The 19033-nt window shown below is 43.1% G+C and overlaps 1 protein-coding gene across 1 annotated transcript in view; it reads left to right on the top strand.

Moving 5' to 3' along the window:
- The first annotated feature begins 1578 nt into the window (after positions 1–1578).
- The window catches only part of LOC126204064 (collagenase-like), a 44613-nt gene continuing 27158 nt past the window's right edge, over positions 1579–19033 (top strand). Inside the window, exons 1-2 of the mRNA XM_049938487.1 lie at positions 1579–1726; positions 14600–14698. Of these exons, the coding sequence (XP_049794444.1) occupies positions 1579–1726; positions 14600–14698 (247 nt within the window). The remainder of the gene's footprint in view (positions 1727–14599; positions 14699–19033) is intronic.

The raw sequence follows: 19033 nt of genomic DNA, 5'->3' as shown, positions 1-19033 counted from the left end.
AACCACGTTTTGGCGCGTTATTGGAAACTCGCAGAAGCGTTCACGAGAGAGGATAGCGGAGATTATATTTAGTCTTGATGAACTTGTTACGATTGCAATTGCTTTAGATGATGAGAAAAGAGAGCGGAAATTGGCAAGGCAATCAAAACGAACGTGGGTGAAGAAAATTATTTTGAAGAGAATGTGTGAAGGCGATTATCACACATTGTATAGATAGCTGGAAGATGAGGAAACGTCATTTTATAAATATCTACGAATGTGGAGACAGCAGTTTTTTAATTTGCTGTCTTTGAAAAGGCAGCATCAAGAAAGCAGACACAGACATGCGCCGTGCAATTTCTCCACGAGAAAAACTCATGATTTGTTTGAGGTGAGTCTGATGCTTCAGCTTGACCAATTCCTTTGAGGGTTCCCGTTCTGTACCTTTACGTATTTTATAGAACAGAATATTTATTTAATACTGCACACTATCAACAAATTGATCTATAGGCTAAACATTCACAATTTATGGCCCCTTGTTATGTAGATCTAAATCTGCTACAGTTCGTCCTGCATAAACTTTGGCACTGCAGAGAACCAACTGCACACTGTATATGAATGTGGAACATCGAACTTTTTACTGCAGTTGAACTTAAATAAGATGTATCCATACGAAATCTTGAGTGAGACTCAGTACCAGAAAGTATGTAAATAAATACTATACATAAGCAAACTACTAGCCAAAATGACTATGTGACGTAGAATAGTCATATTTGCTTCGGAATGATAAGTATTACATATAAACATGGTCGAAATAAACTTTCACTACTCGCGAATAATTGTGAAATTGGAAAGCAGGAAGGCTCTAACCTATGCTAAGCGTTTTCACCTCCTAATCGTGAGTACATATATACATGAATAGATGCAGGTGCGATGTTATACATCTAAATACATTACATACAAAATAAATATAATCTGCAGTAGGCCTACAATATTCATACAGTCATTTATATTCATACAGTCATTTACCTGGGCGACCGATAACCAATCCAATTTTCTTTCATATTTCTTCTTTAAACGAAGTGTCGCTGTATTTTTTGCAGCTCATGTCATAGAACTCCACATTTTGGCGAACAAGTTCGATTAACTTCTCGTCGTTCATGTTTATATAAAACATTTTATAACTAAAAACTCAGTAGATATTTTCGATGTGGAGAATACTGATAGCAGAATCAAACTCGTGCCATGCGAGCAGCCGCAGAACAGACAGAAAAATAACAGCCAACCGTAAGCAGTTCGCCAACCACGTGACCCCACCGTCAACGTCAAACTATTCTTTTGAAGTATACTGGTCGGCAGGTAAACTGAGGTTGACGTGACGTTGCCCACCGTGTGAACCTCGCTATTTGAAAGCAGTGGACGAATATTTTGACGTCACGTGACCCACGTTGACGTTGACGTGACGTTGCCCACCGTGTGAATCGAGCCTAATGCCTATAGTACAAAACCACAAATAAGAATAAGTATTGTCGCTAGTTCCTGCTTCGAACCTGCAAGTCGGAAATTTACTGCGGCAGGTTCAAAAGCTTCGACCTACGCATGGGAGGCATCCATATGGTAGAGTCCGAGTCCAGCGCATGGACTGCAGTCAGCAGTTCGGCCAAGAGGCACCCGCAGTACAACACGACGGGCGACTACAATAACGACGTGGCTGTTATATTCCTGCCCGAGGAAGCCCCTCTGAGCGGTGAGTAGCGCAAAAATAATGTAGCACTCTTGGTTCGTTGAGGAGACAGAAAGAGACAGTGAGAGAGAGGGGAGGGGAAGAGGTAGAGAGACGAGTGTAGGTGGTGTGACAGACGACGAAGTGACTGAACGTAAGTCTCGTGATGGAAGTCTGGGAAAGCGCTGTCGACTGTCCAAGGTTCACCGTTCAGATCCAACGATTCGGAGTCCTGTGCCCAAATTCTTTATGTGGGAGCTGGATTCAGCACGTTTTGACGCTGGTAATACTGAGGATCGTCACGACCAAATTCGATACAGCATTCTATGGAGCTTGAAGACGGCGTCCAGTTATGTTCTCTTAAATGCTTTAGTTCCATATGCCAGACAGGCTATTTTCCTAAATTGTGAAGGGAGGCAATTGTATACCTTTCCTCAAGCCCAAAAGGACCAAATGTGTCCCAGTAGGTAGTAGAGCGTCGTCTAAACGCTCTTTGTAGAAAAGACCTTCATGCGTATGGTTAATCGTCATCTTGTCTGGACGCTAGAGACCAGGCAGCTTCTTAACCACTCTCAGTGTGGATTCACGAGATGGTGAGCCACTTTCGGCAACCTGACCCTGTTAGAGGCAGCTATACCTACGTAAACAGCATTGTATAGGAGTATTCTTTGAAATCGGTAACGCATATGACACTACTTGGATACGCAATATTCTAGGACAGCTCCACCAGTAGCCAATTGCCAATCTTCATTCGGGCCTTCTTACCTAAGCGCTCTTTTTCTTACAGAAATGGTGATATGCAGCCAAACATTTTTGAACAGGAGAATGGTGTCTCACAGGGCAGTGTTTTAAGTGTTACCCACTCTATCACAGCCATCAACAGTATCATGTCTACGAAAAGGACACCCGTACAATGCTCCTTGTTTGTGGACGATTTTGCAGTTTTCTGTTCCTTAACCAGCATCGCAGTACCGAAGCGTCAGTTGCGAATTCAAGTGAAGAGGTTGGAGGAGAGGGCTTCAAAACAGGTTTTACATTTTCTATATATCATTATCATCAGCAGCAGCAGCCAATTCAATCATTAGATGATGTGGCCTCTTCGAGTTGTGGATTCAGGTAGGCTTTCAGAAGTCTTCTCCAAGTGGGACGGTCTTGGGCAGTTCTCTGCCAGGTGTTACCAGCGATCTTCTTGATGTCTTTGTCCCATCTGTCCGGTGATCTTCCTCTAGGCCTCCGGTGCTCTCTTGGACTCCACTCCAGTACTAGCTTCGTCCATCTGTTGTCTTTTCTTCTTGCAACGTGGCCAGCCCACTGCCATTTCAAGGAACCTACTCTCTCTAAGATGTCATTAACCTTCGTCACAGACCGGATGTCATCTGCCCTTTTCCTGTCCTTTTTTGTATAGCCCAGCATTGATCTCTCCATGGCTCTCTGTGCTGTCCTAAGTTTCCCTTTTGTGAATGAGTTCAGTGTCCATGTCTCGCAGCCATACGTTATCACAGGAAGAATGCATTGATCAAATACTGCTTTCTTCAGATTTACTGGCATTTTTGATCTGAATACTTTTGAATTCTTCCCAAATGCTTGCCAGCCGAGCTTGATGCGTCGATAGATTTCTGGCCTTATGTCTCCCTTCATATTTATAATCTGGCCAAGGTAGACATATTCACTGACCTCTTCTAGTAGACTGTCCTTGACTTTCACATCTCCAGCTGGGACCCATTTGTTGGATATTACTTTTGTTTTGGAAAGGTTCTTGTTCAAGCCAACTAGCTGACATTCCGATGCAAGATCTGTAACTAAGTCTTGGAGCTCTGCGAAGTCTTTGGCCAGTAAGGCAATATCATCAGCAAATCTCAAGTTGGTAAGCCTTCTTCCATTAATTCTAATTCCCTTACCTTCCCAGCTCAGCTTTGACATAGCCATATGTGTGTGTGTGTGTGTGTGTGTGTGTGCGTGTGTGTGTGTGTGTTCATTCTTATCGTTCTCGTCGTATTTTTAATTTCCCTGACTTGCATATTAAGGACATCATTCTACTTTTATAAGGACCCTGTGATGTTGATGGGGCCCGCCAGAGTGGCCGTGCGGTTCTAGGCGCTACAGTCTGGAACCGAGCGACCGCTACGGTCGCAGGTTCGAATCCTGCCTCGGGCATGGATGTGTGTGATGTCCTTAGGTTAGTTAGGTTTAATTAGTTCTAAGTTCTAGGCGACTGATGACCTCAGAAGTTAAGTCCCACAGTGCTCAGAGCCATTTGAACCTTTTTTTTATGTTGATGGGCCTCATTTTTGATTCCAAACTGTCGTGGTTACCACACGAAAAAGATCTGAAACCGAGGGCCCAAAGACGCTGAATATCTGAGTCTTAGCCACAGGTCTTGGGGACCAGACAGGGCGTGTATGTTTCAGTTTTACAGAACTTTCGTGAGATCTCGGCTGGACTACGGGTGCACGGTATGCGGATAGAGAGATATTCTTACCCGAAGAGTACTGATGCTATCTATCTTAAGGGGATCAGGGTGGCCATGGGTTCTTACACGACCAGCCCCATACCCAGTCCCTGTGCTGACGTTGGCACATCGCCACTTACCATCCGGCGGCAACTCCTCATGGCGCGTCATCCATATAAGATCCTCGCTGTTCCGAGTTGAGCAGCGCACCGTCCTGTTGCAACGCTTTTTCTCCAGTCGTTTACTAGCAACGAGGACGTTTGGAATTCTCGTGAACCGTGAGCCCCTACGTGGTAAGCACAGGCGCAAATTCGTGGTTGTAACTGACTGCGTCCTGGTTACTGCACAGATCCTCAATAATTTTCGGTTTAGTGCAGCACAGGAGTGTTTGCACTCTTCCTTGTATTTTTAATACGACATTTTCCGACATTTTAAACGAGCGTCACAATTTTTTTTTTTTGTTTTCTTTTGAGTCATCAGTCTTCTGACTGGTTTGATGCGTTTGCCACTTATTCCTCTCCTGTGCCAACTTCTTCATATCAGAAAATCACTTGCAACCTACGTCCTCAATTATTTGCTGGATGTATTCCGATTTATGCTTTCCTCTACAGTTTTTACCCTCTTCAGCTCCTTCTAGTACCACGGAAATTATTCCATTATGTCTTAACAGATGTCCTATCATCCTGTCACCTCTTCTTGTCAGTGTTTTCCATACAATCCTACCCTCGTCGATTCTTCAGAGAACCTCCTCATCCATTACTTTATCAGTCTACCTAATTTTCAACATTCTTCTGTAGCACCGCATCTCAAATGCTTCGATTCTCTTCTATTCCGGTTTTCCCACTGTACATGTGTAACTATCACACATGCTTTGCTCCAAACGTTCGTTTTCAGAAATTTCATACCTAAGTCGAGGCCTGTGTTTGATACTAGTAGACTTCTCTAGGTCAGGAATGCCGTTTTGTCCAGTCTGCTTTTAATGTCCTCCTTGTTCCGTACGTCATGGGTTTTTTGCTGCCTGGGTATCAGAATTAAGTAACTTCATCTGCGTCATGATCACCAGTCCTGATATCAATTTTATCATTGTTCTCACTTCTGATGCTTTTCATTCCTTTCACATTACTTCGATTTACTCTCAGTCCATCTTCTGCACGCATTAGACTGTTTATTCCGTTTACCAGATTCTGTAATTCTTCTTCACTTTCACTGAGGATAGCAATGTCATCGGCGAATTTTATCATTGATATCGTTTCACCTTCAATTTTCATCCCACTCTTCAACTTTTCTTTTATTTCTGCCATTTGTTTCCTCGATCCATAGATTGAACAGTAGGGGTAATGGGCAACATCTCTGTCTTACACCCATTTTCATCCTAGCATTTCTTAGTTGGTGTTCCACTGTTATTGCTCCCTCTTGGCTCCCGTACATGTTGCGTATTAACCGTCGTTCCCTATAGCTTACCTCTATCTATTTTTCTCAGAATTTCGAACGTCTTGCACTGTTCTACATTGTTGAATGATTTTTCCAAGTCGACAAAGCGCAAGAACGTATCTAGATTTTTCTCTAGTCCTGCTTCCATTATCAACCGCAACGTCGGTATTGCCTCTCTGGTGCCTTTACCTTTTCTGAAGCCAAACTAATCGTCATCTAACACATCCTCAATTTCCTTTTCCATTCTTGTCTATATTATTCTTGACAACAACTTGAATGCATGAGCTGTTAAACTGATTGTGTGGTAATTGTCACACTTGTCAGCCCTTTGCAGTCATCGGAATTGGCATCACAGCTACGTGGCTGTATTCGCGGATGGGTTTAAGCAAGGGGATTCCGTTGCTTGATCTGTCGTTTTCCCTGAGCGGATCCTCAAGATTTGGTTGCCTTCAGGCTTCATTGATATCGATGTCTAATTATAATCGATCTAGAGATGTGCCTGCTAAATGACTCATTTGTTACAACTTCCTGGGTATTCTTCTGTCTCTACAACTCATTTTCGTCCGCAGCACGCGGTCTTGCGGCAGCGTTCTCGCTTCCCAGACACGGGCTCCCGGGTTCGCTTCCCAGCGGGGTCAGGGACTTTTCCTGCCTCGAGATGACTGGGTGTTGTGTCGTCTGCAAATCATCATTCATCCCCATTACGGTGGGCGGAAGGCAATGGCAAACCACTTCCACTAGGGCCTTGCCTAGTACGGCAGTGCGGGTCTACGGCGTCGTCCCCTACGCTCCTCGGTGTAGTGTCGGCAGACTTGCCAACACTACGCACACTAATTGAAAGAGGCGGCCAAGATGCACGCGCTGACTCACGAAGGATGGAGTGAGATCTGAAACAGGATACGTAATAATTGCTATAAAGAAAAGTACGTAGCTTCTGGACTACTTAACTTTAATCCATCCTTTGTATACATCGTTCTTGATGAGACATCTGGAGATTGTGGCGATACAAGTGAGACTCTTTAGATACAAGCTATCTAAGGCTAATGGCGCCTTGCTAGGTCGTAGACATGGACTTAGCTGAAGGCTATGCTAACTGTCTCTCGGCAAATGAGAGAAAGGCTTCGTCAGTGTATTCGCTAGCAACGTCGTCGTACAACTGGGGCGAGTGCTAGTCAGTCTCTCGAGACCTGCCGTGTGGTGGCGCTCGGTCTGCGATCACTGCCAGTGGCGACACGCGGGTCCGACATGTACTAATGGACCGCGGCCGATTTAAAGCTACCACCTAGCAAGTGTGGTGTCTGGCGGTGACACCACATTCCTCCCCCGCAAATCGGCGGACGGTCGTGTGATAAGGGTTCCGCCCGCCGTGGGGAGGACCCCAAGTTGACGTATGCGATGAGGTGGGGTGCCTAACAACAGGCGAGGCTGTGCCACCCGCACCCGGCCATTCGGTCCGAGGGGAGCTAGGAAACGCCTGGAAACCTAGTCCAGGGTGCACGTCAACATGCGGTGTATGCGCCCGTAATGAGACAGGAGGGGCCGAAGGGTCGACCTCCATTGCGTCGGGGCACCCGACGGGCGAAGACGACATCCGGTCCGGAGCGGGCAAAAGTTCCATGGCGGAGGACCTGGTCACGGGAAGCTATCGGCGGCGCGTGACCCAGGGAGGCGCTGGGCGGCTGCAGCGAAGCGTCCACTGCAGGCGGCGCCGGCGGGAGAACAGGTGGCGGCGGCGGCGGCAGCGGCGCGTTGCCATGGGGCAAAATGGAAGGCATCGTCGGTAACACCTGGGGATGAGGCGAGCCAGTAGATGGGTCCCCACGGCGCTGACCGGACGGCACCGTCGCTGAAAGCAGACGGGGAGCGGCAGAACCCAGGCGACGACAGAGGCGCAGCTGATTGAGATGCCGACGCACCTCACCAGAGGCCCCCAAAACCAAATACATCGCGCGGCCGAGGCAGCGAAGAATGCGCCCCGCGAGCCAACGCCGTGAACCTCGATAGTTGCGATAGAAGACAACATCGCCAGGAGCAAAAGCAGGAGTCTGCCGCTGCACAGGAACCTGATGCGGCGGATGCAGCAAAGACATCAAGGTTCGATGAGGACGACCGTGGAGCAACTCAGCTGGCGAGCGACCATAGCGGGGCTGAGAGCGATATGAGGACAAAAAGAGCAATAACTCGTCCTCCTGAGAATGCGACTCTTTCAACTTCAACATCGGTGACTTGAAAGTCCGGACCAATCGTTCAGTGGCACCGTTTGACTGAGGTGAAAACGGCGCGGATGTCAGATGTTGAATACCATTGGCCTTGCAGAATGACTGAAATTCTGCGGACATGAATTGAGGGCCATGGTCGGAAACAATAGTCTGCGGAAGACCTTCAATGCAAAAAATAGCAGATAACGCTTGGATGGTGGCAGAAGACGTCGTGGAAGACATCCGGACAACAAAAGGAAAATGACTGAAAGAATCGACCACAACCAACCAGCGAGCATTCCAGAATGGACCAGCAAAATCGATGTGGAAGCGTTGCCAAGGGGAAGTGGCTTGTGGCCATGCAAAGAATTTCCGCGGCGGTGCGGATTGTTGTTCGGCACACGCCATGCAAGAAGAGCACATATTCGTAATCGCAGCATCGATTCCGAACCAAGTACAGTGCTGACGAGCAAGTTGTTTCGTGCGCACTTTACCCCAATGTCCTTGGTGAAGAAGCCGTAAGACAGAGGACTGTAACGAACGTGGGACCACGACTCTGGACTGATCATTATCAGAACGCAACAACAAAACACCACGTCGTACAAAAAGTCTCTCCTTGTGAGCAAAAAATCGGCGAACCAACGGATTCTCGATCCGTGACTTTGACAAGGGCCATTGCGTAGCAACAAAACGCAAAACAGTAGCAAGGACAGGGTCAGAAGCTGTGGCTGTAGCTACACGACGAAAATCAATCGGAAATGATTCGACCACGTTATCGGTTTCCGCATCAATGAACATGCAAGCAAGTTCGGAAGAATCGAATGCTTTATCCTCAGCAACAGGCAAACGGGACAACGCATCAGCGTTTCCGTGCTGAGCAGTGGACCGATACAAGATATCGTAGCGGTTGGCGACCTCATCACGCAATGCGTGGGGAACATTGCGCGCTCTGAAAAATTTCGGTTGCGCGTTTACTTTCAGTTCCACATGTGCTTCATAGTTCTTAGCGCAACTAAGCCCCAGTGCAAAAATGTCTACAAATTCGTCACACAGACGAGAAACACTGTCTGAAGGCACAGTCTCGTTCACTGATAGGACCTGATTTACTATAGACATGTTAAACAACTGAAATAAATCTAAACCAAACAAGTTCACTGCAGAAGAAGAACGAAGGACGTAAAAAGACACAAGTTTTGTTTGTCCCTTGTATGTTGCAAGAAGAGTGCACTGTCCTAACACAGGGATAGCTTGTCCTGAATAACTATTTAACGTAACATTTGCGGCACGCAACGGCGGTTTGCCCAGTTGTTTGTACGTGTCGTGATTGATCAATGAAACTGCAGCTCCGGTATCGAGCTGGAATGGTATTACTTTGCCTTCAAGGTCCAAGTCTACAAAAAGTTTATTGTCCTGCCGACGACAAGAGCGACTTTCACGTGCAATTTGAACTGAGACAGGTACAGAAGCACTTGCGACTGTACGGGATTTCCAGCGACGTCGACGCACACTGTTTGTGGGACGAACACAGTCACTGTTTGAGAGAGTGGCACTGGACGGGGTGGAATGAACTACATGAATGTCCATGGGCGAAGGTTCACGAGCCTGATTGTCCTTGGTTCGATTCCGGCGCGAAGCAAAGGGCCTGGAATGGTTGTGATTGTCTGATCTGAGTCTTTTCTGGCAAACACTTTGAACATGTCCGTTCTTATGACAGTAAAATCAAATAGCTTGGCGTGACGGGCAATTGTCACGCGAATGTCTAGTTGCACACCGCGGGCATGATTTCACTGCATTTGCTTGCCTACGCGGCACACGTGTTTGAGAGCTAGGCCGCAGCTGCGCGGACGTGCGCGAGGGCTGTGTAGCGGTCCGTGCAGCGCGCCCGGCGGGCCGGTTAATGTGACACACGGCTGGCGAAGTTTCAAATGATTCCTGAGCAAAGTCAAGTGTGTCTTGCCTATCTAATATGTCTATCACTTGTTGAAGGGAGGGATTAACTAGTTTCAAAATCTGTTCCCGGATACGAACATCTGAAACGTTCTGTGCAATTGCATCACGCACCATTGTATCTGAATAAGGGAGTTCACATTCACACTCAAAAGCACAATCCCTAGTAAGTCCTTGCAATGTTGCAACCCACTACTAGTCTGACCGGCCGTACGTTTTGTATGAAAGAACGTATACCGTTTTGCAACGACATTGACTGTTTCCTTGAAATAGGCATCTAAAGCAGACAAAATTTCCTCGTAGGACAGAGTTGCTACGTCGCGTCGGGGAAACAATTTCACTATCACACGGTAGGTGGACACACCTACACACGAAAGCAAAAACGGCTGCCGCTCTTTACCTTGAATTCTGTAGGCGGCGAGATGGAATCCAAATTGGCGTGACCACTCCGTCCAGGTTTCCTCGTCCGCGTGAAATGGACGAAACTGGGGTGCAACTGCGTTTTGTGGCTGCGGTAGCGGTGAAGCGGCGGCGGCCGCATCGTTTTGCAGTGCAAGTTGACCCTGGACGAGCTGTCCAAGGGCATCCAATAACGCCTGCGTCTGCTGATTCTGCAAGCGATAAAATTCGGACAGGACATCTGGCGAAGCCATGACACAAGGAAATGTAAGCAATTAGAAAGAACAAGACCCTTTTTACTCTCGTCGCCAAAAATGTAGTGTCGGCAGACTTGCCAACACTACGCACACTAATTGAAAGAGGCGGCCAAGATGCACGCGCTAACTCACGAAGGATGGAGTGAGATCTGAAACAGGATACGTAATACTTGCTATAAAGAAAAGTACGTAGCTTCTGGACTACTTAACTTTAATCCATCCTTTGTATACATCGTTCTTGATGAGACATCTGGAGATTGTGGCGATACAAGTGAGACTCTTTAGATACAAGCTATCTAAGGCTAATGGCGCCTTGCTAGGTCGTAGACATGGACTTAGCTGAAGGCTATTCTAACTGTCTCTCGGCAAATGAGAGAAATTCTTCGTCAGTTTATTCGCTAGCAACGTCGTCGTACAACTGGGGCGAGTGCTAGTCAGTCTCTCGAGACCTGCCGTGTGGTGGCGCTCGGTCTGCGATCACTGCCAGTGGCGACACTCGGGTCCGACATGTACTAATGGACCGCGGCCGATTTAAAGCTACCACCTAGCAAGTGTGGTGTCTGGCGGTGACACCACACTCGGAGTATGGGACCTCCTCATCATCACACACGTTCCGAACAGATAAATTAGTCCAGGACACCCAGGACACATGGATCTAAGAGGAACGAAATGGCAGATGTAGCAACCAAGGAGGCGCGGCGTGACCCCCGGCTCGTCCAGTGTGTTGTGCCCCTGCACGCTATCGTTTCGTTGGTGAGGTACGGAGTGATGTGCCGTTGGGAAGAGGAATAGCTGAAAGTGATAGACAACAAACTGCGTTCGGTAAAGGCCACACGTGGCCTTGGCGTAGCCCCTTTCAGCCACATAGACGGGATGAAGCTCTTCTCACTCGTCTTCTCATAGGTCACAGCCCATTGACTCATGGCTTCTTGCTCCGCCCAGAGTATCCTCCAATACATGGTCCTCGTGGCGTACAGATCACGTTGCACCACATTTTAGTAACCTGTATTTTGTATTCAAATAAGAGGAGAGCAGTCAACCAATTTCCCCTTTATTATAAATGACGATGACACGAACGTGGAACACATTTTTAAGTTTTGTTCAGTGTCCGGCTTGTCCCCTAAAATTTTTGGGTGACAGTTTTAACTCGTTTTCAGGGTGACTGGCTCACCCGCGTCTTTTGTAAGTGATCAATCGACCACATACTCCTGCAATAAATTTTAGTTTTTCTCCTCTCTTATTTGTGTTTTAATTGACACTTTTAGAACATCTCACCATTTTTAACGTTATGTTACATGGTGCGAGCTCGTGTGATTTTGCGGGTCATGGGTGAGACTGGAGGAGAGTGAGTGCGATTTCATCTCAGACTGCTTCCCATTTCTTTTATCGCATTTTCTACGTTTTAACCACATACATTTCTACTGTTCTTATAACACCGTCGTTGAACTCTTCTACACCACAAATACTCTCTCTCTCTCGCTCTCTCTCTCTCTCTCTCTCTCTCTTGTTGGATATTCTACGATTCTCGGTAACTTACATTATGTTGAGTTATCCACACAGTTTATAACTATCTTGGAGAAGTACTTGTACTGCCCTAAACTGTCAAGGGTTTCCGTAATGTTGGTTAATGAAGTCCTGCAAATTCAGAGGTATGCGATACAGTTTCCGATACACAAGTGCTTCGTTCCTTGTGGGAATTTTATGACGCATTATGAACGAATGACGTAACTGTGGTTTCGAGGTAAATGATGGAACATACCCAGAGGTTGGGTGAAGTGTTTAAGAGATTATGTGCCGCACGTCCTATTTTAAGAATGGAAAAATGTCGTTTTGAGCTGGAAGAAATCAGTTATTAGGAAAGGTTTAAAGATGAACTCCAGATGAAGAAGCAGAGTGGGACTGCTGGTTATAATTTCGTGCCAGTAATCCTTGCATTTTTTTAAATTTATCTCCATCACCATCTGAGACTTTTAAATTTCCTGCCATCCGCCAACTTTGTCATTTAAATTACACGCCATATCCAGTACGTGTAAGTACCAAGAAGGCACAATAGGAATGTAAGTCCAAGAATGAATTGGCCGCATTAAGCAGTGTCTAAGACAGTGATGCAGCTAATTACCAATTGTTCAATCTATATACCGAAATTTCAATGGTGGAAATAAACGAAAGGTTCGAGACTGGGATTAAAATTCAGGGCGAAAGAATATCTACGACAGTAATAATTTGCTAGGATAAAGAACTTGTACATAGTGTCAGAAGGTCATACCCTCACCATGAGACAAATCAATAATTCATCATACGAGGATTGGAACCTTAAAAGTGGCAACTACTTATTTACAGATCGTACAAAATAGATACCTGTTTCAAAGTTTTACTAACTTTGAAAGTAGTCACCAGCAATGTGTATAACCCGTTGCCAGCGATGTGGAAGTTGTAGGGTACTCTTAACAGTGCCAGGTGTGTTGACAGTTCGAGCAGCGCGGTCTATTGCCCGACGAATTTGTAGCAGTTCTGAAGCTAATGCCGTGAAGTTTTCCCTTCAGCTTAGAAATCGAGTTGAACTCACGAGGGCATAAGTCAGGGTAGTGCATTAGGTGGTACAGCAGTTAGCAACCCCATCAGTCAAACAAACAAACAGATCAGTAACAGCCTGCAATGTACAAGCTCCAGCATTGTCCTGCAAAATGATGGTCAAGTCCTGCAGAAAGTGTCATCACTTCTGCCTCCAAGCGGGTCGTAGGTTGTGTTCCAAAAATGAACAGCATATAGAAAGAATTGGTGACACTTTCTGCAGGACCTGAACGTCACTTTACAGGACAGTGTGAGAATGCGAGCTGTTACTGATGTGTTTGACTGATGGAGCTGCTAAGTGCTATACCACCTACTGCACTCCCCTGACGTCAGCCCTCGCGAGTTCAACTCGATTTCTAAACTGAAAAGAACACTTCACGGCATTCGCTTCAGAACTGCTACAAATTCGTCTGGCAATAGACCGCGCCGCTCCAACTGTCAACACAACTGGCATTGCTAAGAGTATCCTACGACCGCCACATGGCTGGCAACGGGTTATACACGATGCTGGTGGCTACTCTAAAAGGCAGTAAGACTTTGAAACACGTATCTATTTTGTACGAGCTGTAAATGAATAGTTGCCACTATTAAAGTTCCTACCTCGTATACAGGCCTACCCCTATGTGATACTGTGTCTCTAACGTCGTCTCACTGACGTAACACCCTAATCTTCCTTCCTTCCTTCTGTCATAAATGTAGAAAATACTAAAATAGGTGAAAAATAAGGGAGGTAACAAAACAAGTCAAAAGTTCTACAAAACAACGGACACTCAACACAAGTGGAATTTGATACTAGAGGAAATGGAAGTTTCGTCATTGCATTCCAGTGAAATGGTACTTCTTCGCTTTTTAACGTGTGTTTCTGGAAGGATATACACTGGTGATATACGTACGACAAGAATGAAATATGTTGTGTGTAACAGATAAAGTCGGTGGTTACAGAACACGTTAGAGTGACCACCTAATTTGTATGTTTATGGACCGGCATAAGTGAAAAACTGCAGAAGCAACATTCCCGCAGCACAGGGATAAGAAGACCTGGAAAGCCACGCTCACATGTTACTTGGTTCCACTCTTTAATGCTGAAGACGATACGATGATGTCAAGGCTGTGGTAACTACAGTATGAACAGAGCGATGATAACAATGACGACAAAGAAGACGACAATAGCGGTAACGATCACAACGTTGGCGACGCCAGTGACGATCACTATTGCAGTGACGATGACTACAACGATGACAATGACGAGGGCGACGACAATGATCATGACGCTAAAAATATGATGATGATGTTGATGCCAAAAATTAAGATGTTGATAACGAATATGTTGCTGATGATGGCGGTGACGGCAACAATGACGAGGAAGAAGTTGGGAAATAGTGTTGAAGGCGAAGGCACAATTTGTGCCAAGTCGTCGTCCTCTGGAACCCAAAAAAAAGTCTCGTGAGAGCAGGTGTTATGATCATTCCGACAGAAGGTAGTATTATCATCTAGCACTATTACTGAGCACGGTATCTCAGAAAACGTACATACAGATTACAAATGTAGTGATTCAGTAAAAAGAGTTACTTAGATAACGAATTTACATGTAGATTATTCAGATATAGTATATTGTATGTATAACTTGTAATTTTTATCCTCTTAGAGTACATCAAGCTGGTGGCCTTGCCTTCTTTTTCTGAGATCAACGAAACCTTCGTGGGACAAAATGCTCTGGTTAGTGGCTGGGGACTGACTGGCGACAGTAAGTGTTCTGTCTAAAAACAGTACACAATCAATTTTGTTGCCAACAGCCTGCAAGTCTCTTACTGTTTCCCAGCACAGGATTTTTCATGCACATGGTAATAGCCCTCTATCCATTATTAATTATATTTGTTTCGCTCAGTAGCGTTATCCGGTACTGAAATCCACAAGTTTGTGCTGTTACTCGTTTATTAGACGATGTGACACGTCTGATCTGTAAACTAAAACATCACGCTTGCAACATAACGAAACGTGTCTCACCTGTTATCAAAACTCAAATACTTAAAGTCTGCAGACTCACATCTGACTCATACAGGAGTTCAATAACTTCCCTTCTTTATCAAGAGGTTCCACTTAAAGACAACACAGTCAACAAAATAAATTAATAGATACTATTTTTCAGTTCATATCTGACTGAAACACAAACTTACAGACTACAATTTTGATATGCATCCCTCGCAGTTTGAGAGTACTATTCATAAAAAATCAGTTGAGCTGGACTTGGAAGGAGAACACTATTTGTATAACATTTAAAAATGAAATAAACTGCTTTCGTCGAATTATATAAAACTCTCAAAATAATTTTGAGGTGCATGTAATGCACATTAACTTTGTGTATAATGGTTGTTTTTTTTCGAATAAAATTTTTCGGTTCGACCTAGATGTAACAACTTATTCGTTAAGAGTAAAAATGTAATCTTTGACTTGCATTCGATTGGCTGTACTACGGTAGTTTGACAACATAACTCGTCCACACTATAATAGTCGCCCTGATATTCAATGTAGTGAAAATAATGAAAGCCGAACTGTGCCTTCACCACACCGACCATATGGGTTGGTATGTATAGAGTACTGAAAATAAGAATTAGGCATTTATCGTCTCAATGTCGGTACGAGTATATGCATTATTACGCTTGGTATCAAGTAAATCAGCTGATATTATAAAAATTAAATATTTTCAGAAAAATGGCCATCCACTGTGAGATATTTCTCATGAATGTAAAGTTGCAGCCACGTATTGGAACTACTCTGATGGAAGGGAAATTATCACACAACCTAACCGACGATTTTGCATTATTCAGCACTGCTCAATGGTGTGGTCTGCGTAACTAATTCTTAGTATCGTGAGAACACAACAAAGTGCTGAATTAATGTTGTGTGGCACAATAGTTCACAAAATTTCTAAGATTGTTTGTTACTGATACTTGCAGTTTTCTCTATGTGTCTCATAAGCACAGTGTTTTTAGAAGTATGTTTCCTCTTTCAAGACGAGAGTACCAAGATCCTAATTATGGTTAACTCTTGAAATGATTTCTGGTGAATATTTCTATCTTTTAATACTCTGTTTCAAAGAACACATCATAACACAAAAAAATTCGAATTAGAAAAAAACTCTTCTATAGAGATGTCCACCTTGACATAACATTGGTTCAGAATGTATCCCACTCAACAACGACTACTGGAAATGCGATAAAGAGGGAAACATATATGAAGTTGTTGTTTGAAATCGGTCTGTACAAGAAAGGTAATTTTATGTCTAATTTTTAATTTTGATAATTTTTGTTATAAATATTAAAACTGATCATAAAAAACTATAGAGATTATGATAATACTAATCATTACATATGTTTCTCAAAATCAGAAAATAAATTTGACCAATTTTTACTATTATGGACAGTCCTGTAATCGAAACTTTATTTCCATTACATCTTTTTGTATTCAGATATGAACTAATTACACTTTGCCATCTCTATGAATGTAACTGAAAATAAAAAGTTAGTGTTGTGTGAACAATGTCATCGGAGAGAGTAGGCATTGCCTACACGCATTCAACAGTGACTACTGAAATTAAGTTTTTTTCAGGCAACTCTCTCAGTATGTTTCATTGACTAGTTTTGCTCTTTAATTTAACAAACTATCATTAGAAACTGTGGCATTTACAGTTTAAAGTACAGTAATTGGCTGATTGCATTTCTGGGGCCAGACATTAATTGGCTGTACAATGGCTGTACAATGTTAATTTATTCTACACATCTGCCTACTCGTAATACAGCTTATCTAATTTCATTGCTCAGTTCGGATTCTACTTCACACACTTCTGTTTCTACTGATCATACACTGATGTCAACATTATTTATCTTTTCTGCAGTGGTCAATTAGCATTGTGTGATATAATAATTCACAAAACCTGTAAACTTGATTATTATTTATCTTTGTCTCTTCTTTGTAAACTTCCCAATGTTTCTAAAGGTCACAATATTTCAAGGAGTATGTTTCCTGTCTGATGATGATAGATCTAGGATTGTGACTGTTTTATACATCAGCTTTATAAATGATTTATTGAAAAATTTCTTCTCAAGATTATTTCCATCTTTTAATATTTTATTTTGAAGAAAATGTCATAACACACAAGAGCTTGAATTACAAAACTCTTTCCTATAAAAATGTCTGCCTCAACACCACATCAGTTCACAACGTGCCCTTCTCAAATACGACCACTGAAAACCTGCCAGAAAGGCAGAGAGATCAGTGATAATTTAGCTTTACATAAAGATATTTTGATATCTGTCTATACAAAGAAGATATCCATATATATATATATATATATATATATATATATATATATATATATATATATCAGAGAGATCAGTGCCAATTTAGCTTTACAAAAAGATTATTTGATATCTGTACATACAAGCAATTTTATGTGTGATTTGTAAATTTAATAATTGACAATATAAATGTCATAAGTGATCATAGAAATTCTAAATTAATAATAATGCTAATCATTACAGATAGTTCACAACAACATAAAATATGTTTAGTATGTTTTTTAATATTACTAACATCTATTCAAAACAACATTCTGTTACATATTTTTAAGTTTTAATGTGAAAAAAAGATACATTTTGGCTGAGTGAACTTAAATGTAAACCAAAAAATTAGTTTTGTGTTAAAACATCATTGGGTAATGTGGTTAGTTTTGGCATTTGTAGTTTACCACAAATAAAGTGTCACTGACCTTGAAGAACCAACAAATCCGATATTTATAAGACTTTGCAGAGCAGTTCATCATATAATGGGTTTTAAATTATTAACCTTACATGCCATTCAGAACTGATGTCCATAATTAATATCACCATGAAGGTTTTTTTTTTTACTGAGTGACCTACTATACTTGTTTATTTTCATAACTAAAATACAAATAAATATGCCTCTGTAATATCAATATGTCATAAAAAGGATAATTGCCTTGTTGTCTGAATAACATCGCTCTTTTCTCGAAAAATATCTTCTAGGTTGTAGGAGCACATGATTTTATTCTTTAAATTTCTTCTAGTCAGTTGACGTTTCGACTCCTGTGGTTGAAACTTCTGCTGTTCCCACTTATCAGAACACTGAAACCAGTGTTTTGTTCACTTTTAAAAAGACAATATCCCACTTTTGTTCTGAAGAAGTCGGGTTACTGAGTGAAACTCTTCCAGTGTCTATTGGAAACTCTTCCAGTGTCTATTGGTGTTTTGTTCACTTTTAAAAAGATATTTTCTCACTTTCGTTCTGAAGAAATGGGGTTACAGAGTGAAACTCTTCCAGCGTCTATTGGTGGGCCGTAGGCATTGGGTAGATAGCGAAACAGGTAACCTAGAAGACGTAACATTCACAGAGAGTCCTCACAAAAGCCTGTAGACTTACGCTACTTTCATTAGTTTCGATTTCAGGTGTAGTTGAGATAATGTTCCACTGGTGGTATAAAAATCTAGCTTGCTTCACTTGACGCCCTTTAGAAGTTTTTCAGGAACAGGGCACGCCTTCAATTCCTTAGGTGAAAAAGATGATAATTCATCATGTTTTACTAGAATAAATATAACTGGTGTTATTGTCTAGCTAATATAGCTTTTTATTCTACTTTCATTAGTTTCAGTTGTAGGCTTTGAGAAAAGGTGCTCTCCAACAATCAATTGGCCTATCGTTTCAGTTGTGCGGCTGTATTCCAGATTTCTTGTCAGGAAGGTCACAGTTCGTACTAATTGTCGGGAAGTCAAGGAGTAAGATAGAAGCAACATCTGGCGTCAAGGAAGTATTACAGGCTCCCTGCTGTTCCTGATCTACATAAACGATTCAGGCCACAATCCGAGTGACACTGTCAGAATTTTTGGAGATTACGATGTCATTTATCGTCTTATAAGGTCATCAGATGACCACAACAAATTGCAAAATGGTTTAGGCAGAATATTTGTATGACGTGAAATTGTCAACTGACTCTAAATAATGAAAAGTGTGAAGTCATCCACATGAGTGCCAAAAGAAATCCGCTAAATTTGGATAATGTTGTGAG

Source organism: Schistocerca nitens, chromosome 9 (genome assembly GCF_023898315.1).
Source record: "Schistocerca nitens isolate TAMUIC-IGC-003100 chromosome 9, iqSchNite1.1, whole genome shotgun sequence".
Lineage (NCBI taxonomy): Eukaryota > Metazoa > Arthropoda > Insecta > Orthoptera > Acrididae > Schistocerca > Schistocerca nitens.
The sequence above is the reverse complement of the archived record's forward strand: the minus strand, read 5'-3'. Positions and strand labels throughout refer to the sequence as shown.